We start from the raw sequence: 27,437 nt of genomic DNA on the forward strand, positions 1-27,437 counted from the left end.
CTGCAGCTCCCAGGGTGATCGACACAGAAGACGGGTGATGTCTGCATTTCCAACGGAGGTACCTGGTTCATATCATTGGGATTGGTTGGACAGTGGGTGCAGCCCACGCAGGGCAAGCAGAAGCAGGGCGAGGTGTCGCCTCACCCGGGAAGTGCAAGGGGTTGGCGGATTTCCCTTTCCTAGCCAAGGGAAGCCATGACAGACTACCTGGAAAAACGGGACACTTCCACCCAAATACTGCACTTTTCCCAAGGTCTTAGCAACTGGCAAATCAGGAGATTCTCTCCCGTGCCTGGCTCAGCCGGTCCCATGCCCACAGATCCTTGCTCACTGCTAGTGCAGCAGTCTGAGATTGAACTGTGAGGTGGCAGCCTGGCTGGAGGAGGGGCGTCCGCCATTGCTGAGGCTTGAGTAGGTAAACAAAGTGGCCAGAAAGCTCAAACTGGGTGGAGCCCACAGCAGCTCAACAAGGCCTACTGCCTCTAGACTCCACCTCTCTGGGCAGGGCATAACTGAACAAAAGGCAGCAGACAACTTCTGCAGACAAATGTCCCTGTCTGACAGCTCTGAAGAGAGCAGTGGTTCTCCCAGCACAGCGTTTGAGCTCTGAGAATGGACAGACTGCCTCCTCAAGTGGGTCCCTGACCCCTGTGTAGCCTAACTGGGAGACACCTCCCAGTAGGAGCTGACAGACACCTCAAATAGGCAGCTGCCCCTCTGGGACAAAGCTTCCAGAGAAAGGACTGGGCAGCAATATTTGCTGTTCTGCAATATTTGCTGTTCTGCAATATTTGCTGTTCTGCAGCCTCTGCTGGTGATACCCAGGCAAACAGGGTCTGGCAAACTCCAACAGACCTGCAGCTGAGGGACCTGATTATTAGAAAGAAAACTAACAAACAGAAAGGAATAGCATCTACATCAACAAAAAGATCATCTACACAAAAACCCCATCTGTAGGTCACCAACATCAAAGACCAAAGGTAGATAAAACCACAAAGATGGGGAGAAACCAGAGCAGAAAAGCTGAAAAATTCTAAAAATCAGAATGCCTCTTCTCCTCTAGAGGATCACAGCTCCTCGCCAGCAATGGAACAAAGCTGGATGGAGAATGACTTTGATGAGTTGACAGAAGTAGGCTTCAGAAGGTTAGTAATAACAGACTTCTCCGAGCTAAGGGAGGATGTTTGAACCCAATGCAAGGACACTAAAAACCTTGAAAAATGGTTAGACGAATGGCTAACTAGAATAAATGGTGTAGAGAAGACCTTAAATGACGTGATGGAGCTGAAAATCATGGCACGAGAACTTTGTGACACATGCACAAGCTTCAATAGCTGATTCAATCAAGTGGAAGAAAGGGTATCAGTGACTGAAGATCAAATTAATGAAATAAAGTGAGAGGACAAGGTTAGAGAAAAAACAGTAAAAAGAAATGAACAAACCCTCCAAGAAATATGGGACTATGTGAAACAACCAAATCTACATTCGATTGGTGTACCTGAAAGTGATGGGGAGAATGGAACCAAGTTGGAAAACACTCTGCAGGATATTATCCAGGAGAACTTCCCCAACCTAGCAAGGTAGGCCAACATTCAAATTCAGGAAGTACAGAGAACGCCACAAAGATACTCCTCGAGAAGAGGAATCCCAAGACACAACTGTTAGATTCACCAAGGTTGAAATGAAGGAAAAAGTATTAAGGGCAGCCAGAGAGAAAGGTCAAGTTACCCACAAAGGGAAGCCCATTAGACTAACAGTGGATCTCTTGGCAGAAACCCAACAAGCCAGAAGAGAGTGGGGGCCAATATTCAACATTCTTAAAGAAAAGAATTTTCAACCCAGAATTTCATATCCAGCCAAACTAAGCTTCATAAGTGAAGGACAAATAAAATCCTTTACAGACAAACAAATGCTGAGAGATTTTGTCACCCCCAGGCCTGTCTTACAAGAGCTCTTGAAGGAAGCACTAAACATGGAAAGAAACAACTGGTACCAGCCCCTGTGAAAACATGCCAAATTGTAAAGATCATTGATGCTATGAAGAAACTGCCTCAATTAACAGGCAAAATAACCAGCTCACATCATAATGACAGGATCAAATTCACACATAACAATATTAACCTTGAATGTAATGGGCTAAATGCCCCAATTAAAAGACACAGACTGGCAAATTGGATAAAGAGTCAAGACCCATCAGTGTGCTGTATTCAGGAGACCCATCTCACATGCAAAGATGCACATAGGCTCAAAATAAAGGGATGGAGGAAGATCTACCAAGCAAATGGGAAGAAAAAAAAAGCAGGGATTGCAATCCTAGTCTCTGATAAAACAGAGTTTAAACCAACAAAGATCAAAAGAGACAAAGAAGCCATTACATAATGGTAAAGGGATCAATTCAACAAGAAGAGCTAACTATCCTAAATATATATGCACCCAATACAGGAGCACCCAGATTCATAAAGCAAGTCCTTACAGACCTACAAAGAGACTTAGACTCCCACACAATAATAATGGGAGACATTAACACTCCACTGTCAATGTTAGACAGATCGACGCGACAGAATGTCAACAAGGATATCCAGGACTTGAACTCAGCTCTGCAAAAAGCAGACCTAATAGACATCTACAGAACTCTCCACCACAAATCAACAGAATATACATTGCACTTATTCTAAAATTGACTACATAATTGGAAGTAAAGCACTCCTCAGCAAATGTAAAAGAGCAGAAATCACAACAAGCTGTCTCTCAGACCACAGTGCCATCAAATTAGATCTCAGGATTAAGAAACTCACTCAAATGCAAAAATTGGAAGCATTCCCTTTGAAAACCGGCACAAGACAAGGATGCCCTTTCTCACCACTCCTATTCAACATACTGTTGGAAGTTCTGGCCAGGGCAATCAGGCAAGGGAAAGAAATAAAGAGTATTCAATTAGGAAATGAGGAAGTCAAATTGTCCCGGTTTGCAGATGACATGATTGTAATGGGTGCAGCACACCAACATGGAACATGTATACATATGTAACAAACCTGCACGTTGTGCACATGTACCCTAAAACTTAAAGTGTAATAAAATATATATATATATAAAAGAAAACCCCATCACCTCAGCCCAAAATCTCCTTAAGCTGGTAAGCAACTTCAGTAAAGTCTCAGGATACAAAATCAATGTGCAAAAATCACAAGCATTCCTATACACCATTAACAGACAGAGAATCAAATCATGAGTGAACTCCCATTCACAATTGCTACAAAGAGAATAAAATACCTAGGAATCCAACTTAAAAGGGATGTGAAGGATCTCTTCAAGGAGAACTACAAACCACTGCTCAATGAATAAAAGAGGACACAAACAAATGGAAGAATATGCCATGCTCATGGACAGGAAGAATCAATATCATGAAAATGGCCATACTGCCCAAAGTAATTTGTAGATTCAATGCCATCCCCATCAAGCTACCAATGACTTTCTTCACATAATTGGAAAAAAATACTTTAAAGTTCATATGGAACCAAAAAAGACCCCACATTGCCAAGTCAATCCTAAGCCAAAAGAACAAAGCTGGAGGCATCACGCTACCTGACTTCAAACTATACTACAAGGCTACAGTAACCAGAACAGCATGGTACTGGTACCAAAACAGAGATATAGACCAATGGAACAGAACAGAGGCCTCAGAAATAACACCACACATCTACAACCATCTGATCTTTGACAAACCTGACAAAAACAAGAAATGGGAAAAGGATTCCCTATTTAAGAAATGATGCTGGGAAAACTGGCTAGCCATACGTAGAAATCCGAAACTGGATCCCTTCCTTACACCTTATTCAAAAATTAATTCAAGATGGATTAAAGACTGAAATTTAGACTTAAAACCATAAAAACCCTAGAATAAGACCTAGGCAATACCATTCAGGACATAGGCATAAGCAAGGACGTGATGACTAAAACACCAAAAGCAATGGCAACAAAAGCCAAAATTGACAAATGAAATCTTATTAAACTAAAGAGCTTCTGCACAGCAAAAGAAACTACCATCAGAGTGAAAAGGCAACCTACAGAGTGGGAGAAAATTTTTGCAATCTACCCATCTGACATAGGGCTAATATCCAGAATCTGCAAAGAACTCAAACAAATTTACAAGAAACAAACAAACAACCCTATCAAAAAGTGGGCGAAGAATATGAACAGACACTTCTCAAAAGAAGGCATTTATGCAGCCAACAGACACATGAAAAAATGCTCATCATCACTGGCCATCAGAGAAATGCAAATCAAAACCACAATGAGATACCATCTCATGCCAGTTAGAAGGGCAATCATTAAAGTCAGGAACCAACAGGTGCTGGAGAGGCTGTGGAGAAATAGGAACACTTTTACACTGTTGGTAGGAGTGTAAATTAGTTCAACCATTGTGGAAGACAATGTGGCAATTCCTCAAGGATCTAGAACTAGAATTACAATTTGATCCAGCAATCCCATTACTGGGTATATACCCAAAGGATTATAAATCATGCTGCTATAAAGACACATGCACATGTATGTTTATTGCGGCACTATTCACAATAGCAAAGACTTGGAACCAACCCAAATGTCCATCAATGATAGACTGGATTAAGAAAATGTGGCACATATACACCATGGAATACTATGCAGCCATAAAAAAGGATGAGTTCGTGTCCTTTGCAGGGACCTGGATGAAACTGGAAACCATCATTCTGAGCAAACTATCACAAGGACAGAAAACAAAACACTGTATGTTCTCTCTAATAGGTGGGCATTAAACAATGAGATCACTTGGACACAGGGCAGGGAACATCCACACACCAGGGCCTGTCAGGGGGCAGGGTCCTGGGGGAGGGATAGCATTAGGAGAAATACCTAATGTAAATGATGAGTTGATGGGTGCAGCAAACCAACATGGCACATGTTTACCTTTGTATCAAACCTGAATGTTGTGCACATGTACCCTAGAACTTAAAGTATAATAAGAAAAAAATAAACTGTTTTGATAAAAATTTCTCTTTGGTTCACATTTACTTATGCATATTTAAAAGAAACTCATTTATTGCTCATGAGTGTGGAGCTTATATGTGCTCAGGATGATGTACTATGTTTTTTATATATCTTGAATCTCATCAATCCTATAAAAAGTTTCATTCCCTTTTTTATGTAAGAAAATTGAGGCCTATGAGGATAACACAGATAGCAGATTGTGAACTCTAAATCTGAGACAAGATTTGTTTGATGCCTTTTTTGGCAAGCCACATTTTCTTTCCAGAAACAGGCCCAAATCAGTAGAAGATGAAAAGGAGCAAGAAGAGAATGAAACCAATTTCTTTGTGAGTCTGTGTAATTTATTACATTTCATGTATATTTAATTACATAGGAGCAGTCATGTTTACTCATATGCTCACTTTGAGAGCTTGCATTTGGAAACTTGGTCACATAAATATCAAAGAAATAGATTGGTGGTGCACTAAAGTAAAGATCTATGAATCGCTATATCTACCTTCCAGACCATCCTTTTGGCCCTGGTGACCATGAAGCATTTTAGTAAGATTGCTGTTTCTTTTAGTGCTATGTGTATCCCTATAGTATCCCATGATTCATTCAAATAAACAAATGAACAAACAAGCAAACAAACAAAGGACAAAGAACATATTAGGATGCTTATTCTTTTTTTTTTTTTTTTGAGATGGAGTCTCACTTTGTCGCTCAGGCTGGAGTGTAGTGGTGTGATCTTGTCTCACTTCAACCTCCACCTCCTGGGTTTAAGTGATTCTCCTGCATCAGCCTCCCAAGTGGCTGGGACTAAAAGTGCACACCACCACGCCTGGCTAATTTTTTTTTTTGTATTTTTAGTGGAAATGGGGTTTCATCATGTCAGCTAGGCTAGTCTCAAACTCCTGAACCTCAAGTGATCCACCTGCCTTGGCCTCCCAAAGTGCTGGGTTTACAGGCGTGAGCCACCACATCCAGCCAGGATGCTTATTGTTTTGTACTTTGAATTCTAAAATAATAAAAGCTAACCAAATAAAATTAAGTAATTATATTTTTAAAAAATCAGAAATACATTCATTAATGTATTAAAACTATAAAATAGTGTAAAGTAAAAGTCTTAGTTCCACCTCTTTTTCTATTCATTCTGTTTCCATCTCTTCACCTAGTTTCCTTCCCACATTAATCCTCAGATAAGAATTTTTATTAGTTTCTTTGTGTATCCTATGAGAGTTTTTTCATGCAAATACAAACAAATAGAATATATACTCTTATTCTCCTCCCTTCTTTTAACCCAAAATACCATACTGTTCTGTACCTTTTTTTTTCACCTCTAGAGTATATTTTGTAGATCTTCCCATATCAGTGCATAGAGTGTTTCTTCCATTTATTCAGCTGAATAATATTCCATTTAATGTGTGTACATACTGTGGTTGGGCGCAGTGGCTCACGCTTGTAATCCTAGCACTTTGGGAGGCCAAGGCAGGTGGATTGCCTGAGCTCAGGAGTGCAAGACCAGCCTGGGTGACATGGTGAAACCCTGTCTTTCCTAAAAATACAAAAAAAATTAGCTGGGCGTGGTGGCACATGCCTGTAGTCCCAATTACTCAGGAGGCTGAGGCACAAGAATAGCTTGAAGCCAGGATGTGGAATTACAGTGAGCCAAGATGGCGCCACTACACTCCAACCTCGGCAACAAAGCAAGTCTCACAAAAAAAAAAAAAAGTGTGTACATGCTATACATTATTTAACCAATCCATCATTGATGACTATTTGGATTGTTCCACTGTTTTTTTGTTTTTTTGAGACGGAGTCTCACTTTGTGGCCCAGGCTGGAGTGCAGTGGTGTAATCTCAGCTCACTGCAACCTCCACCTCCCAGGTTCAAGTGATTCTACTGCCTCAGCCTCTCAAGTGGCTGGGACTACGGTGCATACCACCATGCCCGACTCATATTTGTATTTTTAGTAGAGACAGGGTTTCACTATGTTGGTCAGGCTGGTCTCGAACTCCTGACCTCAGGTGATCCACCCACCTTGGCCTCCCAAAGTGGTGGGATTACCGGTGTGAGCCACTGCGCCCGGCCCAACTTTTTTTTTTTTTTTTGAGCCATGTTCTTGCTTTGTTGCCTAGGCTGGAATGCAGTGGCATGATCATGGCTTACTGATGCCTTAATCTCTTGGGCTCATGTGACCCTCCCACCTCAGCCTCCTGAGTAGCTGGGACCAGAGGCATGCACCACCATGCATGGATAATTTTTTAAATTTTCTTGTAGATACGAGGTCTTGCCATGTTGTTCAGGGTGGTCTTGAATTCTTGGCTTCAAGCAATCCTGCTGCCTTGGCCTCCCAAAGTGCTGGGATTATAGGAGCAAGCCACTGTGCCTAGCTGGATTGTTTATGATAATTTGCATACTAGTTCATATTTATTGGACTAAGCTTACTATATTCTGGGCATGATGCTAATTGTTGTATTTGGATTATCTCATTTAACATAATAACCCTACGGGTTAGATAATATGATTTCCACCTTTCAGATAAGAAAACAGAAAGTCAGAGAGATTAACAAACCTGCCCAAGATTTGAACCCAGATTATCGGTTTTCAGAGCACATATTTGTATAAATGAAACACAAATTAGAGGCCCACAGCACTTTGGAAGGCCAAGGCAAGAGGTTCACTTGAACTCAGCAGTGTGAGACCAACCTGGGCAACCTTAGCTCTACAAAACATACAAAAATTAGCTGAACATGGTGGCATGTGCCTGTGGTCCCTGCTACTCAAGAGATGGCTAAGGTGGGAGGATCACACCACTGCACTCCAGCCTGGGTGACAGAGTGAGACCCTGTCTCAAAAAAATAAAAAAATAAAAAAAAAAAAGAAATACAAATTAGTACTCATTTTGCTTTTAGAAAAATTTTCCTCCTAAGAAGTTTCTAGTGAGGTATTTGTGACTATTCTTCACTGGTTACTAAGATTTTTTTTCACAAACGTTTTAAGAGGTTGCACAATTCAGGATTTTACTTCTTCTTCTTTTTTTTTTTTTTTTTTTTGACACAGAGTCCCTCTCTGTCACCCAGGCTGGAGTGCAGTGGCACGATTTTGACTCACCACAGCCTCTGCCTCCAGGGTTCAAGCAGTTCTCCAGCCTCAGCCTCCTGAGTAGCTGGGATTACAGGCATGTGCCACCACACCTAGCTAATTTTTGTATTTTTAGTAGAGATGGGGTTTTGCCATGTTGGCCAGGATGGTCTCGAACTCCTGACATTGTGATCCACTCGCCTAGGATTTTACTTTTTTTAACCACATTGTTTATTCTTTCTTGGCCTGTGGAATATTTAACGATGAATCTGATACTAAAACATATCTGTTTAAAGATTGTTTAAAGACTTAAAGCTTAAAATTATGGGGTGGCCTGACATTTTCTGAGTGATTGATTTTTATTTTAGGTCTATTGCATGCTGAGCTCTTGGTATGAAAACAAAAACAACCTTCTGTTTAGGCACCACAAGTTTGAAGTGTAGATCAAATAAATGACCTTGTCCTTTTTTACCCTTCCTCCCCAGGACTTTACATAAGGCAGTTACAGAACCACTGAAATCTTTGTATTTTATGTCTTCCTTCTCAGAGCTGTTTGACTTAATTCAAATTTAAACCAAATGAAATGTATCTTGTACTTGCAGGCTACTGCTACAATGTGCATTGCAATAACTGAAAAACCCAGATGCCATTCAGAAACCCAAACAAATCTGGGCCTTCTCCTAAATTTAGCAAATGCCTGTCGCTATTAAAAACCATAACGACAAAACTTCTTATCTCCTCGTGATTGTAATTTGATTCTTGCCATCTGCAGCCATCAGGGTCACCAGGGCAAAGGCTTGTCCAGTGTGGAAAAGTACAATGGCACCTGTCCAGAAGTCTGTCCAGAAGGGAAGTGTGAAACCTTGTATTTCCTAATCTATTTAAACCTTAAACAAGTTTCTTATGAAGAACCGGATGCCAACAGGGAGTATTAATCTAGTGGCCTCACTTTAAATTAATGCACAAATCACAGCATTTACTGCAGTGCTTCCAGCAGAGATGGGCAGCATCTTATTATGTGTAATGATAAAGCATTTAATAATCATCATTTTACTGAAACCTTCCTTTGGATAAGGCATTGCTTGGCAGCCATTTTTCATTCTCAAACTGTTCACAGTGTGACACTTTAAATGGAAAAAGCAATACCACCTGGAGTACTTATTAGCTTAACAAGCACTTGCCTGGGAGCCTAGGAAGATTCACTGTGTTTCACTCCCTCCTGAGTGGTTTAACTCCAGAGCTTAATGGTATTCTTTGACTCTAGGGCCTGGAGCAGTCGGCCACTAGAGGATGCTCTTACTTCTTCACTCCAACTCCCAGCCGGTTCAATTCTGACCTTATCAGCCTCAATGCAAGAGAAGAGGAAAAAGGAGGCTTTTACTCTTCCCCAGTGAGTTTGTTCCTCTGAAACCCCCAGAGTCAGCTAAATCTGTTGGAACAATTCAGAGCAAAATGAAATGACTAGTAAATGAAATAGCTTCGTTAAAATGTTTTCAAATATCTCCCTGTGGTGGACCAGAATTGCTTCCTGATACCATCGGTGGCGTAATAGTTTCATTAGGGTTTGGGGATGTTAGTGTTTGAGGAGCTGCCAAGGGTGAGGGCAAATGGGGAAGAGCTGGTGTCACAGGAGATGAGGAGAGGGCTGTGCCCTTACTGACCCTTCCCCAGTCTGGCAGAAATCTGCTTTATCCCTCTACTGATTTAGCTTTGGCTCAGACACCATTTATTTGCCAAACCATGCCCATATACCAGTTTTGGGGTTTGTTAGAAATAAAAGTCCAGGGGGTCACATGAACTTGAGAAATTCTGGGTTGAAAAAGTTAAAAAAGTTTTACTTGTTACAGAACTTTCAGAACATTTAATTTACAATGCACTGTGCTTTGCAAATCGAAGGCTGGGCATTTGCTGGGAGTAATTGTTGACTGGGTTCTTCATCTTGAAATTCTCCTGAATTGGCTTGATGTTGCATTGTTTTGGTTTTTCTTCTTTTTCTGTAACCTCTCTTTTTTGGGATTTTTTTTTCTTTTTACTCCTGAACAAGGACATTTCTTATGGTTTTATGGTTCATTATGTTCAGTCTCTAGAAGATTCACTGAAGTCCATGATTTTAGTTATGTACCTCCATGCTAGCGGCTCCACCCATGTCCCCCTCCAAGAGACATAGGTGAAGCCTGTCTCTTCCCAAAGAGACCTACATTTTCACTTATATGTTGGATGCTTTCCTCAAAGTAAAAATGTCCCCTCTCCAAAACCATCTCTTCCTTTCTGACTTCTAATTTTCTTCCTCCTTTAAATTTTTCTTAAATTCTTTCAATTCTGTGAGTCAATCAGACTTGAAACCATATTTAATCACTAAGCCCTGTGAATTCTTCTGGCTCTTTTGTCTATCCTTCTTTTTTTTTTTTCTGAGACAGCGTCTTGCTCTGTTGCTCAGGCTGGAGTGCAGTGGCGCCATCTTGGCTCACTGCAACCTCTGCCTCCCAGGTTCAAGTGATTCTCCTACCTCAACCTCCCAAGTAGCTGGAATTACAGTTGCCTACCACTATGTCTGGCTAATTTTTGAGATGGGGTTGTCACCATGTTGGCCAGGCTGGTCTTGAAATCCTGACCTCCAGTGATTCACCTGCCTGGGCCTCCCAAAGTGCTGAGATTACAGGTGTGAGCCATCGTGCCCAGCCCCTTCTTTTTTTGTTGTTTCTGTTTTTGTTTTTGTTTTTGAGACAAGGCCTTGCTCTGTCACCCAGGCTGGAGTGCAGTGACCTGATCACAGCTCACTGCAGCCTCAACCTTCTGGGACACCTCAGCTTTCTGAGTAGTTGAGACTACAGGCATGTGCCATCATGCCCAGCTAATTTTTGTGTTTTTTGTAGAGACAGCTGTGCCTATCCATTTTTAAATGAGGCCTTGATCCCCTTGTCTAAACTACTGATATAAATTCCAAGTCACGCTTCCTGCTTCCTTTCCTTACCTATTCTATGTAGGCTGCACACAGCTACTGTTTCAATCAATCTAAAACACTGCTTTGATTCTTTCTTAAAAACTTCAGTGGGTGAATTCTCAGTGACTCATTGTGTGAATAAAGTCCATACAACTTATGCCAGCAGTAAAACTTCCCACAGTATTGCTCCCACCTGCATTTAAAGCCTTTGTGCTAATGGTTCCTCCATTAAAATTGCAGATAGAAGAAATGCTCTTGTGACGTTACAGATACGAAGGTAGGAGTATGCAAGGCATTTGAGGAAAGGAAGTTTCTGTAACCCTTTCAGAATTGAATATTTCAGAATTGAATAATCTATGGGATACCTGAGCTGAACAATTCAAGTTCTAAATTACTATAAATATATCCAAATCATTCTGTAGATTAAGGATATTCTGTAAATGGGCTAATACGGTCCTTTATAGCATGTAAAGAATAAAAATAAGGAAGGATATAGCTTAAGGCTTCTACCTGTCAAAGCTGATAGCGTATAATATTACACATTTTAGAAAATATTGATCAAATTCAGAATGAAAAAATTAATACATGCATGTGTATATAAATAAAAAGCGACTGTAGCAGATGCTGTTGGTACCCTACCCATATTCCTTCATTGCTCGCCTCTAAATGACAAAGGTAAACACCTGCAAATATTGCAAATGCTACAATTCCCTGCTTGAAAACCTTTACTTATGGCTGCAGGTGTGTGCTTAGCTTGCCCCCAGGGCAAGCTGGTAGTGCCAGAGAGCCAATGGATTCAGAAGCCACCTTCATCATCAGCGATGGTTCTCCTTACTCCTTAATTGGACTTTTTTTTTTTTCTTTTTTTTGGGACAGGCTCTCGCTCTGTCACCCAGGCTGAAGAGCAGTGGTGCAATCTCACTTCACTGCAGCCTCTGCCTGCTGGGTTCCGGTGATTCTCGTGCCTCAGCCTCCCGAGTAGTTGGGATTACAGGCATGAACCACTATGACTGGCTTTTTTTTTTTTTTTTTTTTTTGTATTTTTAGTAGAGACGGGGCTTCACCATCATGGCTAGGCTGGTCTTGAACTCCTGACCTCAAGTGATCCACCCACCTCAGCCTCCCAAAGTGCTGGGATCACAGGTGTGAACCACCACACCCGGCTGGACTAACTCTTAATTGCAGAGTTGGTGTGCAATGTCTTTCAGAGTTCCTCATTAGAACTGAACTCAAATTGCCCACTGGAGTCTCTTGCTTGATAAAACACCCTTTATTGACTTTCTTTTCTCCCCAATCTCACTTTCCCACTTCCAGCCGTGCTTTCTAAGATTATCTCTTAAAACAAAAACAAAAACAAACCACTTGCAATTGAATTCTTGTCTCTGAATCTACTTCTGGGGGAACCCAAACTAAGACAGCCGCTGAAATGGAATTGCCTATTGAGAATTTAAGATGAGTCTATGGCATCTGGAATTTATGCAGTTGGAGCTGAATAAAAAATATTTCTTTCAGGAGTCTCAGGATCTTTGTCTCTGTGACAAAATTTCTTCCACACAAATCACTAAAGGTTTGAACAAAAGATGCAGAAGCTTTGTCTCTGGAAACCACCATTAATTTATGAGGGGAGGTTAGGGGTTGTCTTTATTATTCCAGTGCTTTGGATATAGGAAGAAAAAGTCATTAAAGCTAGAAAATCTTCACTAATGGAATGTTTACTTATAAAATTATTCTTAACTCAAATTTTCTTTCCCGCTTAACATTTATTCTGCCTCACTCATAACGCACTAGCAGCTAGTGTTAGAATATTTGGTCCAACGATACAAATAAAACTGTAGCTCAATTTTTTTTTTTTTTTTGAGATGGAATCTCACTCTGTCTCCCAGGCTGGAGTGCAGTGGTGCGATCTCAGCTCACTGCAACCTGTGCCTCCCGGGTTCAAGCAATTCTTCTCTCTCAGCCTCCTGAGTAGCTGGGACTACAAGTGCATGCCACCATGCCTGGCTAATTTTTTTGTGTTTTTAGTAGAGACAGGGTTTCACCATATTTGCCAGGCTGGTCTCGAACTCCTGACCTTGTGATCCGCCCACCTCGGCCTCCCAAAGTGCTGGGATTACAGGCATGAGCCAGCGCGCCCGGCCAACTGTAGCTCAGTTTCAGTAGGAAATCTAAAATCTTGCAAAATAAGCAGCATCTTATCAAATGTATGAAGGTGATGTTGGGGACTTGCTATAATCAATGCAAAGCTATGGACAAATGAAGACCTGGTAGAATAAGACAAGATAAAAAGCGAAGGAGAGAAAATGGATGTGGATAATGACCCTGAGAAGAACTTTCCAACACAGTGATCTGATTATCAAAGGATTAAGTGAAGTTCTTGAGAAAATTAGTGATGTCCTCAAATATGTCTGCAAAAATTGATGTTCTTTGTGATTATTCTGTGAAAGTTAAGCATGAAGGGATGACTATTGGGTTGTGTTAGGCTGTACTTTGGGGAAAAATTCTACTCCAGAACATTCCATTTACATTTTGAGTGACAGAACTGCATTTAAATATTTTCTTTCACAAAATATTTAATCTCAAAGTCTGGTGTATAACACCTTTTAAGAGAATCATGAAAACATCCACTTAGTTTAGTAGATTGAAACAAGAAGGAGGGTCATCCCTTGCCTTACAGAGTCTCGTTTGGTTGAAAATCACTTAAACATTGAAATGAGAACATTTGCTGTGTTTCCTGATTTATAGATATGTTTCTTAGAAACATATCTATAACTTCCAAACAGTCCCAGCTGGCTGTAGCTAAGGCTGTATAATTGATAAGATGCATCTGGTTTCAAGGCACAGATTAAGTACAAGGTCAGGCTCTTGCTGTCGCTGGAGAATCCGGTTGGGGTAGGAGCTAAATCTCAGGACCACTTGCTCTATATATGAGTGCCAAGATAATCTAGAGCAGGGAAAGGCAGAGAGGCAGGCAGCCTGCTGGGCTCTTCCTGCTGTTGAAAACTTACCCGGCCCTTACAGAGGAAATTTTCCTCCTCTCTTCTGCCCCGAATGTTTTCCCAAACATGAAGGTAAGACAATAATTTCATTACTTTTGTAAATGAAGCTATCTTTTCAAATGAACGGGGGTAATATAAATGTAATTTAAATGAAGAGGTGTAATACTTAACTGAAAGACATCAAATAAGTAGAAGGCCAGAGGAAAATACAGAAAAGACCTGGGGGTGATTTTTAGAAATCCTTATTTAAACATATTTAACAGTTCAGCCAAAGTGAATTCCTTTTTCTTATCTTGTGGTGAAATTATAGTTCCAGAGGTCTGGGAATCAGGAATTGGAGACAATGTTTATGAAAGTCCCGATAAAGTCATAAAGAAATACAATCGTACTATTGTTATTTCTTGGGAAAAACTTTCCTCTGGTATATTTTTTTTTTTTGCTTGTTTGGGTTTGGAGCCAGGCAATAGGGTCCTGTGATTTATCTAAGAGCTAATAGAAAAGCAAATTTGCAGACTTGGAACTTGAGAATTTGAAATCCTGGATGAAAGAGTCAGCATTGTGAGAATAGAAGATACGAGTAGATGGAATAAAACTAAAGGTCTACCAAGTAAACATGCTGGCCCAATGCAAAAAGGCCAAATATTAAAAAACAAAACACAACCAAAAAACTATTCAACTAAAGATAAGACCAAAGATAGAAATCACTATCGTAGACTAAATCTTTGGAATGCAAAAATAAGTTGAGATTGCTATTCAAATTTTATTATTGTAAATTTTGGTATTTAAACTTTAAAAATGCACTGTAAGACTGTAGGAATAATTTCACAGATCTGTCAGTGGCTAGATTGCTTCCATAGTCACTGTATTGCCCACTGTGGCACCGAATCCAAGCTCGCTCATTATTCGGGTTAGAGGAGGAGCAAGATATTGGTCTTGATTAACCCATGCCTTCTGTGAAATTAAATAATTAAAAATTAAACACAAATAACAAAGTTAATTTGTTTAAAGTTATGATGGGCAGTCATAAAAAAGAATGAAATCATGTCCTTTGCAGCAACATGGATGCAGCTAGAGGTCATTATCTTAAGAAAATTAACACAGGAACAGACAACAAAATACCCCATGTTCTTAATTTTAAGTGGGAGCTAAATATTGAGTACTCATGGACATAAAGATGGCAACACTGGACACTGCACTCCAGCCTGGGCAATAGGGTGAGACTCTGTCTCAAAAAAAAAAAAAAAAAGAAAATAATACGATGCTCTTCAGAAAGTCATCTAGCCAAAATGTTTTTTCCTAATATTTGTGTTAACTATTAATCTTTTACTTTATTTTACAATGAGAAATCTTAATAATTGCTTTGTGCTTAACATGTTTACAATCATTATTATAATATTTTACTGCTGTAATAATAAATATACTTCTATCCTTTAATTGGTTGACAAAATATCAACAAATAAAGCAATTAATTTTTAAAAAATTTTACGTATAAGGGCTTTTCAGCAAAAATTGGGAAGCCTGATAGACAAGTTCTAAAACAACTGTAACACTAAAGCAATTATTTCACTGCAAGTCGCATGTAGAGTTCTTACCTGTATTTGAAAGTGGACATTCATATTTTTACAGTAAATCTGAAGGACATGCTTTGGTGATATGTGACAAAGAAGGGACACTTGTGAAAGCCTTGGGCTATCAAGAAGCTAGAAATGGTTTCTATGTCAGACCTTTTAAGAGGAAGCAATATTTTGGCCCCACAGCCCCCACGTGAACTAAATTCAGAGAGACAGTCACAGGATTCCCTTTGGTTCTCTCTGTGTTCTTGGATAGGAAATAACTTGGGTCTGAGGTGTTGGAGAAGGATGTCAGGGCCAAGGATGTATGTCCGAGGGACTTCCCTTGGAGCTGGCTGCGGGCCAGCCATTTGTTCTGTCCATCCAGGACAGAGCTGAGCTTGGGGGCTGTGAACCTAGAGAATGGTCGTCACAGTACCCAAGCACAGTGATGGTCAAGCACAGTAATGTCTCAAATCAGGATTGTAGCTGGGACATACTGGAAGAAGGAGGTAGAGCTAATGCTCACTCAGTGATGATAAAGAGGAGAAGATAATGCAGGGGAATGTAGTTCCAGCTTAGCTACATTGACACAGAACAAAAATACCAAACACCTTTTCTTTTCTTTTCTTTTTTTTTTTTCTGAGAAAAAGTCTCACTCTGTCGCCCAGGCTGGAGTGCAGAGGTACGATCTCTGCTCACTCCGGCTTCCGCCTCCCGGGTTCAAGCAATTCTCCTGCCTCAGCCTCCTGAGTAGTTGGGACTACAGGCGTGCACCACCATGCCTGGCTAATTTTTGTATTTTTTTTTTTTTTAGTAGAGATGGGGTTTCACCATATTGGCCAGGATAGTCTTGAACTCCTGACCTCATGATCCGCCCGCCTCGGCCTCCCAAAGTGCTGGGATTACAGGTGTTGAACCACCACGCCTGGCCCCATATACTTTTTCAACCAAGCAATTCTTTTATAGAGTCAGTTCAGATGTATGTCTATCACTGTCATTCGTGTGATTTATTTGTGTTTGTTCTGTCTCTCTTGTTCATTTATAAGGTGTTTTTTCCAAAGGTAATTATCCTAAGGCTAGCAAAATTTCAGGAAATGCTTTTGGTTAGTAGATTCACTTTGTATAACTCATGAACAGAACTGGTCTTGTAATAAGCAGACCTTGATGGGTTATAATGAGTATGTATATGAAGAAGGTGATGACAAAGGCATCCATGATGATAAAAAAGTATATTTCCTAAAATTTCATTGAAATTCTTTATTTTAAAAAATACTTTTAAATTTGAGACAAGATCTTGCTCTGTTGCCCTGGCTGGAGTGTAGTGGTGCAATTATGGCTCACTGCAGCCGCTACATCCTGGGCTCAAGTCCCACCTTAGTCTTCCGAGTAGCTGGGACTACAGGTGCCCGCCACCATGCCTGGCTAATTTTTGTATTTTTTGTAGAGATGAGGTCTCACTAGGTTGCCCAGGCTGGCCTCAAACTACTGGGCTTAAGTGATCCTACCACCTTGTCCTCCCCAAATGCCAGGATTACAGGCATGAGCCACCAAACCTGGCTGAAATTATTTTAAAACACCTGTGACAGAATAATTATTTTCAGTATCCACATTTTGGCTGAGAGTCAAAGGCCAAGAACAAGTACTCAAGATTTTTTGAAATTTTATGGTATCTTTCTGATATAATGATTTCTTTTCCTTTGGGTAGATACCCAGCAGTGGGATTGATGGATCTGATGGTAGTTCAATTTTTAGTTCTTTGAGAAATCTCCATACTGTTTTTTATGGCAGTTGTACTAATTTACATTCCCACCAATAGTATATATTGGTGGGAATATATACTATTCCCTATTCTCACTTATCTCTGCATTCCTAACAACATCTGTTATTTTTTGACATTTTTAAAGAGAGATGTGGTCTTGCTCTGTTATCCAGGCTGGAGAGTAATGGTGCAATCATAGCTCACTGCACCTTTGAATTCCTGGGCTCAAGTGATCCTCCTGCCTCAGCCTCCTGAGTAGCTGGCACTATTTGGGCATGTGCCACCATGTGCAAATATATATATATATGTATGTATGTATGTATGTATATTTATATATTTTGAGATGGAGTCTGCTCTGTCACCCAGGCTGGAGTGTAGTGGCATGATCTCGGCTCACTGTAATCTCCACCTCCTGGGTTTAAGTGATTCTCCTGCTTCAGCCTCCCAAGTAGCTGAGACTACAGGTGCGTGCCAACATGCCGGGTTAATTTTTTGTATTTTTAGTACAGATGGGGTTTCACCATGTTAGCCAGGATGGTCTTGATCTCCTGACCTCATAATTTGCCTGCCTCAGCCTCCCAAAGTGCTGGGATTACAGGTGTGAGTCACTGCGTCCAATTGCCCCAAATAATTTTTTAAGAATTATTTTTTGTAGAGACAGAGTCTTACTATGTTGCCTAGGCTGGTCTCAAACTTCTGGCTTCAAGCAATCCTCCTGCCTTGTCCTTTCAAAGTGTTGGGATTACAGGTATGAGCCATCACATTCAGCCAGTTTTTTCACTTTTTAATAGTAGCCATTCTGACTGTGTAAGATGATATCTCCTTGTGGTTTTAATTTAATTCTCTGATGATTAGTGATGTTGAGCACATTTTCATATTCTTGTGAGCCATTTGTATGTCTTTGAAAAATGTCTATTCATGTCCGTTGCCCACTTTTTAATGTTTTTGTTGTTGTTGTTATCATCGTTTGAGTTTCTTGTAGATTCTGGATATTAGTTCTCTGTCAGATGCATAATTTGCAGATATTTTCTCCCATTCTGTAGGTTGTTCACTCTGTTGATTATTTCTTTTGTTGTAGAGAAGCTTTCAATTTTAATTAAGTTCCATTTGTCTAACCTTGTTTTTGTTGCTTGTGCTTTTGAGGTCTTAGTTATGAATTCTTGGCCTAGACCAATGTCCAGAAGAGTTTTCCCTAGGATTTCTTCTAGTATTTTTATAGTTTCAGGTCTTACATTTAAGTTTTCAATCCACGTTGAGTTGATTTTTGTATAAGGTGAGAGACAGGAGGACCTTCACATTTTAAAGTGAGATGCTAGACATTCTATGCAATATTACAAAGAGAGTATTCCCAAATCTGTTTGGTGACCCTTAGGCCATCCCCATTCTCAAGAGATACAAGATTGTGCATAGGAGATATAGGAAATGCTACCCTATGCACATTTGAGAAAATGTAAAGGTACAGACCTCCTTTAGCAGAGTAAATAAACCCAGCAGTATCAGTTACAGCATGGACATTCAGAGTTTGGAAGGACACGGCTGTGTGCAGGGATCCCATGGCCCGCATATGGATGGTTAAAAGGGAGACAGATTTGGATTGTCAGACACTGCCTGAGAAAGTGCTTGATTGCAGGGTGAAGCAACCCGAAGAAATAGCATCAGTTTGGAAAGGACCACCAGGAAGCAGGCATGGGTGAGAATCGAAAGTGATTAACAAAGGGATGAATCATGTGTGCCAGAGTACAGTGGCTACGGAGTAGTAGGAAGATGTCCAAAGAACCATAAAAACACCGTGAGAGATAAAGACTCAGCAGTCAAACGTCTAACACATTGATTTACCATCACCAGACTCCAACTGGATCATTCAAGCAAGATTCTGTTTTACTCTTGTCTCTCTCATTCCTGTTGCTCTGATTTTGGAGAGGACAGAGGCAGCTTGGGGAGGTGGGGAAGAGGATTCAGGTGGCTGAATTTTGAAGTGGACCCCACTTCTCCCTCATTACAAGCACCCAGAAACTGAAAGTAGGGGAGAGAGATTTAAAATGGAGGATAAATTGAAGTTTGAATATCATAATAGATTGTTTTCTGAAAATGTGACTAGTGGTTAATGCCTAATAATGACTAGTAAAGCTGTGAGATAGGCTTTCCCAGGGACAAGAAAAAATGAGCTGACACAGCACAGAGAAAAGCCACATTGTTGAAAAAGAAAAAAAAAACACACCCCACATAGCTTATAATTTAAAACAAAAACATTTTAAAAATTATATGATCCACATGTTTGTTGAAGTCAGAAAAGTATTCATAATCTCCCCCAAATAACCTCCCCCAACATTTTTCACGGTTTCCCAACTCCTTGGCACTTTTTCACCCTTTCGGATATGCTAATCAGCACAATAGGCTTAAACATTTTTAGAACTATAACAGCCAGAAGCAGGCAAGGAGAATTTTACAACTGAAAAGAAGATACCTAATAAAAGAATGGGTTATCTAAGAAGGATAGTGGAAAGATCTAGAAAATAATGTTAAGAAGACTTTTCATAGGTACATTGAGAAAAAGAGTTTTGGGTAGTTCAGGAAGAAGAGAGAAAATATTGGACTATTAAAATGTGAGATGATTTTAAAGTCCTTTATCCAGAGCTATAAATCGGATGCATTTGATATTCTTAGAGAATCAGTAAAGATTTGAATTGTATCTTCTCCATCACCTTCAGCTGTCAGTTAAAGTAGGAAAATACATACAGTTAAAGTAGGAAAATATATAGTAGAAACTACCTATAATTTGACAACCAGAAATAAACTATTATGCTTTATTATATTTCTTTCTAGATTTTGTTTTTCTATGCACATTTGATTTTTCAAACAAAATGTAATCACATTTTACGTACAATTTTGTAACCTATCAGATCCTCAATATTTAGGCTTGTGCTATCACATAAAGATGATTACAAAAGGCCTCAGGAGTGTTTTAAACACCAAAAGGACCACCCACAGTACTAAAGAATAAGATGAGAGTCACTGCCCCCTGCCTACTGCTGTGCTTCAACCTTGATTACCAACTTAGGAAGCTTGGTTTCTTTTTAAAATCGGCCATTCGCACTGCTACTTCATTCAGGTTTTCTCTCCTCTTGGTATCCCTCCGGAGTGCTGTAGTCAGAGAGAACTGGAGTGGAATAAGGGATTAAAAGATGATAGGACCTTAAGGAAATGCTTGAAACCATTTAAGTCTACTGAGCATTTTCAATTTGTGTGTCTGTGGCATCACCCAACCCTTACTTGTCTTTACAGAATTCAACGGTAGGAGATAGGGTTTGACAGGATTGTACGAAATTTTAATTTTTTAAAAAAAGCATTTATTTATCTTTGTAATTTATTTCTTTTAACTGACAAATAAAAATTGTATGTATTGTGCACAACATGATGTTATAAAATATGTATATATTGTAGAATGGCTCAATTGAGCTAATTAACCATATGCATTACCTCCCATACTTATCATTTGTAGGGAGAATACTTAAAATCTACTCTCTTAGGAGTTTTTAAGAATACAATACATTGGTTCTAGAGCAGCCTGGCCAACATAGTGAAACCCCGTGACTACTAAAAATTCAAAAATTCAAAAATTAGCCAGTCATGGTGGCACTCACCTGTAATCCCAGCTACTTGGGAGGCTGAGGCAAGAGAATCACTTGAATCTGGGAGGCAGAGGTTGCAGTGAGCCAAGACTGTGCCAATGCACTCCGGTCTGAGTGACAGAGCGAGACTCCATCTCAAAAAAAAAAAAAGAAAAAGAATATAATATATTGGTATTAAGTAAGTCACCATTTTGTATGATAGATCTCTTGAACTTATTCCTTCTATGTAACTGAAGTTTTGTATCCTTTGACCAACATCTCTTCGACAATCCCCACCCTGCCCCCACAGCCTTTGGTAACCATTTTACTCTTTACATATTAGACTTCAACATTTTTAGATTCCAAATATAAGTGAGATCATTCAGTATTTTTCTTTCTAGAAAAATACTGAATGTTTTATTTCTGCTTGTTTTATTTCACTTAACATAATGTTATCTGGGTTAATCCATGTTGTCACAAATGACAGAATTTTCTTCTTTTTTTAAGGCCAGGTACTATTTCATTGTGTCTTTTTACCACATTTTCTTTATCCCCTTATCCTTTGATGGACACTTAGGTTGGTTCTGTATCTTGGCTATTGTGAATAATGCAGCAATGAACATGGGAGTGCACATTTCTCTTTGATATACTGCTTTCATTTACTTTGGCTATATACCCTGTAGGGGATTGCTGAATCATATGCTAGTTCTATTTTTAATTTTTTGAAGATCTTTCAAACTTCTATTTAAAATAGAAACTTAAAAAGATAAGCAGAATCACTTAGCCTTCTCCATGGTTCTTTCACTTTTTATACTGCCAAGTCACAAATCTTGACTTGTACAAATGTATTAGTTTTCAAATCATTTAAGAAATGTAAGCTAAAACTATTAATGACAACTATAGTAGCACTAAAATAACTTATCAAAGGATACACATGATGTAAATTCTGACATCAAAAAAATATAAATTGAAGGGAGAGTAAAAATGTAGAGTTGTATGCAAAGTTAAGTTGTAATCACGTTGAAATAGGCTATTGTGATTATAAGATGTTCTCTGGAAGCCTCATAATAAGCACAAAGCAAAAATCTTTAGTAGAAGCACAAAACAGAAATAGTATTCAGAGAATACCACTATTGAAAACCATGAAACCACAAAGACAGCAAGACAGAAAGAAAGAAAAATGTATCTTCCAGCCTGGGCAACGAAGGGTGGCCCTATCTCTAAAATAACTTAAAAAAAATTAGCTGGATGTGGTGGTACGTGCCTGTGGTCCCAGCTACTCACAAAGGCTGAGGTGGGAGCATCGTTTGAGCCTGGGAGGTCGAGGGTGCAGTGAGCTGTGATCACACTACTGCACTCCAGCCTGGGCAACAGAGGCCCTATCTCCAAAAAAAAAGTATCTACAATACAACAACAACAACAACCAGAACAACAACAACAACATAACAAAATGGCAGTAGTAAGTCCTTATCTATCAATAATTACCTTGAGTTTAAATGAATTAGGTTATCCAATAAAAAGATACAGAGTAAGTGAATGAATAAAAAAACAAGACCCAACTATATGTTACCTGTAGGAATCTCACCTCACTTTTAAGGGCACACAGATTGAAAGTTAGGCAATGGAAAAAAGATATTCCGCATCAATAGAAAACAAAAGAGAGCAGGGATAACTATACTTATATAAGACAAAATAGACTTAAAGTCAAAAACTGTAAAAAAAAATGACATTATATGATGATAAAGGAGTCAACTCATCAAGAGGGTATAACAATTGTAAATATATATGCACCCAACCTCAGAGAACCTAAATATATAAAATAAATATTAAGGATATGATGGAAGAGACAGATTGCAATACAATTATAGTAGGGTATTTCAATACCCCACTTTCAACAATGAAAGATAATCCGGAAAATTAGTAAGAAAACATTGGATTTGAATATCACTTTAGACCTAATGAATCTAACAGACACACACACACACACACACACAGAACATTCCATCCAACAGCAACAGAATACACATTCTTCTCAAGTGCACACAGAACTTTCTCCAGGACAGATAACATGTTAGGGGAAAAAGCAAGCTTCAGCAAATTTAAGAAGATTGAAATTATATCAAGTATCTTTTTTTTTTTCTGAGTTGGAGTCTTGCTCTGTTACCCAGGCTGTAGTGCAGTGGTCTGATCTCAGCTCACTACAACCTCCGCCTCCCAGGCTCAAGTGATTCTCCCACATCATCCCTCCCGAGTAGCTGGGACTACAGGTGTGTGCCACCACATCCAGCTAATTTTTGTATTTTTAGTAGAGATGGGGTTTCACCATGTTGGCCAGGCTGGACTCAAACTCCTGACCTCAAGTGATCTGTCCACCTTGGCCTCCCAAAGTGCTGGGATTACAGGTGTGAGCCACCACACCTGGCCTCAAGTATCCTTTCTGACCACAGTGATATGATACTAGAAATCAATTATGGGAGGAAGCTAGGTGTCATGTTATGTGCCTGTAGTCCCAGCTAATTGGAAAGCTGAGGTGGGAGGATTACTTAAGTCCAGGAGTTCAAGGCTGCAGTAGCTATGACTGTGCCAGTGCACTCCAGCCTGGGTGACAGAAAAAGACCCTGTCTCTAAAAATAAATAAATAAAAATAAATGAATGAATATAGGGGGAATTTTGAAAAATCCGCAAATATATGGAAAAATCCACAAATATATGGAAATTAGCATGCTCCTCAACAACCAATAGGTCAATGAAATTAAAAGGGAAATTAAAAATCTTTAGATAACAAGATCTTGATATCTTAAGATAAACAAAAATGGAAACACAGCATAGGAAACATATGGGATACAGCAAAAACAGTTCAAAGAGGAATGTTTATAACAATAAATGCCTACATCAAAGAGAAGAAAGATTTAAAATAAATAAGCTAATGTCATACCTCAAGGAAACAGAAAAAGAAGAATAAACTAAGCCAAAGTTAGCATAAGAAAGGAAATAATAAAAATCAGAGCAGAAATAAATGAAATAGAGACTAGAAAAACAATACAAAAGATAGATAAAATAAGCTCTTTTTTGAAAAGATGAACAAATTTGACAAATTAGATTAATTTAAAACAAAGAGAAGATTCATAATACCACAAAAATACAAAAGATCATCAGGAACTATACACCAACAAATTGGATAACTAAGAAGAAGTGGTTAAATTCTTCTGTCCATTTAGGTCCTGTAAAGTGTTTCTGTACAGTGTTGTTCAAGTTTAATGTTTTCTTATTAATTTTCTGTCTGGATGATCTTCCAGCATTGAAGGTGAGGTATTGAAGTTTTCTGCTGTTATATTGCAATCCATCAGATCCTGTGGATCTGAAGAAAGGGATGGGTTGCAATACAATATTTATATATTTTATAAATATAAATATCTGTTTTATATGTTTAGGTGCTCCAAAGCATACAACATACAAAGACTGAATCATAAAGAAATAGAAAATCTGAACAGACCAATAATGAGTAAAAAGATTGAATCTGTAATAAAAATTCTCCCATTAAAAAAAAAAAAAAAAGCACAGGACTTGATGGCTTCATGGCTGAATTCTACCAAACATTTATTTTTTATTTTTCCTCATTGTCACCATTTTTATTCAACATAGTACTGAAAGTCCTAACGGTAGCAATTAGGCAAGATGGCAAAATAAATGGCGTTGAAATTTAAAGGAAAGAGGTCAAGTTATTCTTGCTTTTAAACAACATGAACTTATATTTAGAAAAAAATGTAGGCTGGGCATGGTGGCTCATGCCCGTAATCCCAGCACTTTGGGAGTCCAAGGTGGGTGGATCACCTGAGGTTAGGAGTTTGAGACCAGCCTGTCCAACATGGGGAAACTCCGTCTCTACTAAAAATACAGAAATTCACTGGGCGTGGTGGTGCACACCTATAATCTCAGCTACTCAGGAGGCTGAGGCAGGAGAATTGCTTGAGCTTGGGAGGCCGAGGTTGCAGTGAGCCAAAATCATGCCACTGCACTCCAGCCTGGGCAACAGAGCAAGAGCAAGACTCTGTCTCCAAAAAAATAAAAAATAAAAATAAAAATAAAAAATAAAAGTAAAGACTACACTAAATAAATCTTAGCAGTGATAAATGAATTCAGTAAATTTGCAGGCTACCAAATCAACATGCAAAAATCAGCAGCATTCCTACATGCTAACAGAGATGATTCTGAAAAGAAAATCAAGAAATAAGTTCCATTTATAAAAGCTATAAAGTAAAATACCAAGGAATAAATTTAATCAAAGAAGTTAAAGATTCTACAAAAAATACTATAAAACACTGATGAAAGTAATTTAAGAGAACACAAAAAAGGAAAGATATCCCATGCTCATGGATTGGAAAAATTAATACCATTAAAATATCTATACTCCCCAAAGTGATCTACAGATGCAATGCAATCTCTATTAAGATACCAATGAAATTATTCACAGACAGAAAAAAATTCTAAAAATTTATGAAACAGAAAAAGACCCCAAGTAGCTAAAGAAATCCTGAATAATAACAGTGCTGGAGGCATCACACTACCTGCTTTTAAATTATACTACAAAGCTACAACAAAAGTAGTTTATTAAAAAAAATAGTTTATACAAAAAAAAAGTAGTATGCTAACAAAAATAGCATACTACTGTCCTAAAAACAGACACATAGATGGCTGAACAGGATAGAGAACCAAGAAATAAATTCATGTATTTACAGCCAACTCATTTCTGACAGAAGTGGTAAGAACATACATTGGGCTGGGCGTGGTGGCTTATGCCTGTAATCCCAGCACTTTGGAAGGCTGAGGTTGGCAGATCACGAGGTTAGGAGTTTGAGACCAGCCTGACCAACATGGTGTACTAAAAAAAAATACAAAAATCAGCCAGGTGTGGTGGCGCACACCTGTAATCCCAGCTACTCAGGAGACTGAGGCAGGAGAATGGCTTGAACCTGTGAGGTGGAAGTTATAGTGAGCTGAGAACATGCCATTGCACTCCAGCCTGGGTGACAGAGCGAGACTCTGTCTCAAAAACAAACAAACAAACAAACAAAAAAACAAAAAAATATGTTGGAGGCCATGTGCAGTGGCTCATGCCTGTAATCCCAGCACTTTGGGAGACCGAGGTGGGTAGGTCACAAGGTCAGGAGTTCAAGACCTGCCTGGCCAACATAGTGAAACCCCATCTCTACTAAAAATACAAAAATTAGCCAGGTGTGGTGGCACACGCCTGTAGTCCCATCTACTTGGGAGGCTGAGGCAGGAGAATTACTTGAACCCAGGAGGCAGAGCTTGCAGTGAGCCGAGATTGCGCCACTGCACTCCAGCCTGGGTGACAGAGCAAGACTCCATCTCAAAAAAAAAAAAAAAAAAAAAAGAAAAAAAGAAAAAAAAAAGAAAAAAAGAAAAAGAAAAAAAAGAAAAAACAAAAAGAAGAACATACACTTGGGGCTGGGCGCAGTGGCTCAGAGCTGTAATCTCAGTACTTTGGGAGGCTGAGGGGGGTGGATCATGAGGTTAGGAGTTTGAGACCAGCCTGACCAACATGGTGAAACCCTGTCTCTACTAAAAGTACAGAAATTTTGCTGGGTGTGGTGGCACGTGCCTGTAATTTCAGCTACTCAGGAGGCTGAGGCAGGAGAATCACTTGAACCCAGGAGGTGGAGGTTGCAGTGAGCTGAGATCGCACTGCTGCACTCCAGCCTGGGTGACAGAGTGAGATGCTGTCAAAAAAAAAAAAAAAAGAAGAACATACATTGGGGAAAGGACAATCTCTTTAAGAAATGGTTTTGGGAAAACCGGGCATCCATATTTATAAGAATAAAACCAGCTTCCTATCTTCTTCCATATACAAAAATAACTCAAAATGAATTAGACTTAAATGTAAAATGTGAAATTATGAAACAACTAGAAGAAAACATAGGGAAACAGCATAGACCAATGGTCTAGGCAACATTTTTTGCGGTACGATCTCAAAAACACAGAAAACAAAAGTAAAAATGGACAAATGGGATTATATCAAGCTAAAAAGCTTCTACAAAGCAAACAAAAGAGTAAAGAGAGACAATCTATGGAATTAGAGAAAATATTTGCAAGCTATTCCTCTGACAAGGGATTAAGAATCAAAATATATAGGGAAGTAACTCAGTAGCATATATTAATAATAATATTAATCTGATTAACAATGGGCAAATGCCCTCAATAGACATTTTTCAAAAGAAGACATACAAATGGCTAACAGGTATATGAAAAAATGCTCAATATCACTAATTGTATTAGGCCATTATTTGTGTTGCTATAAAGAAATACCTGAGACTGGGTAATTTATAAATACAGGAGGTTTAATTGCCTTGTGTTTCTGCAGGCTGCATAAACATGGCATCAACATCAGCTCAGCTTCTGGTGAGGCCTTCAGGGAGATTTTACTCATGGTGGAAGGTGAAGCAAGAGCAGACATGTCACATGGCAATAGTGAGA

At 39.2% G+C, this 27,437-nt stretch overlaps 1 protein-coding gene and 1 non-coding gene across 2 annotated transcripts in view; one reads left to right on the forward strand and one right to left on the reverse strand.

Annotated features, from left to right (window-relative positions):
- The first annotated feature begins 13,899 nt into the window (after window positions 1-13,899).
- The window catches only part of C7 (complement C7), an 82,462-nt gene continuing 68,924 nt past the window's right edge, over window positions 13,900-27,437 (forward strand). The window contains exon 1 of the mRNA XM_003274385.3: window positions 13,900-14,094. Coding sequence (XP_003274433.1) covers window positions 14,089-14,094 — 6 coding nt within the window. The 5' untranslated portion in view covers window positions 13,900-14,088. The remainder of the gene's footprint in view (window positions 14,095-27,437) is intronic.
- LOC115835640 lies at window positions 15,513-15,574 on the reverse strand. Its single transcript, XR_004030670.1, has one exon. It is a non-coding gene; the product is annotated as a U7 small nuclear RNA (small nuclear RNA).

Source organism: Nomascus leucogenys, chromosome 6 (assembly GCF_006542625.1).
Source record: "Nomascus leucogenys isolate Asia chromosome 6, Asia_NLE_v1, whole genome shotgun sequence".
NCBI classification, from domain to species: Eukaryota; Metazoa; Chordata; class Mammalia; order Primates; family Hylobatidae; genus Nomascus; species Nomascus leucogenys.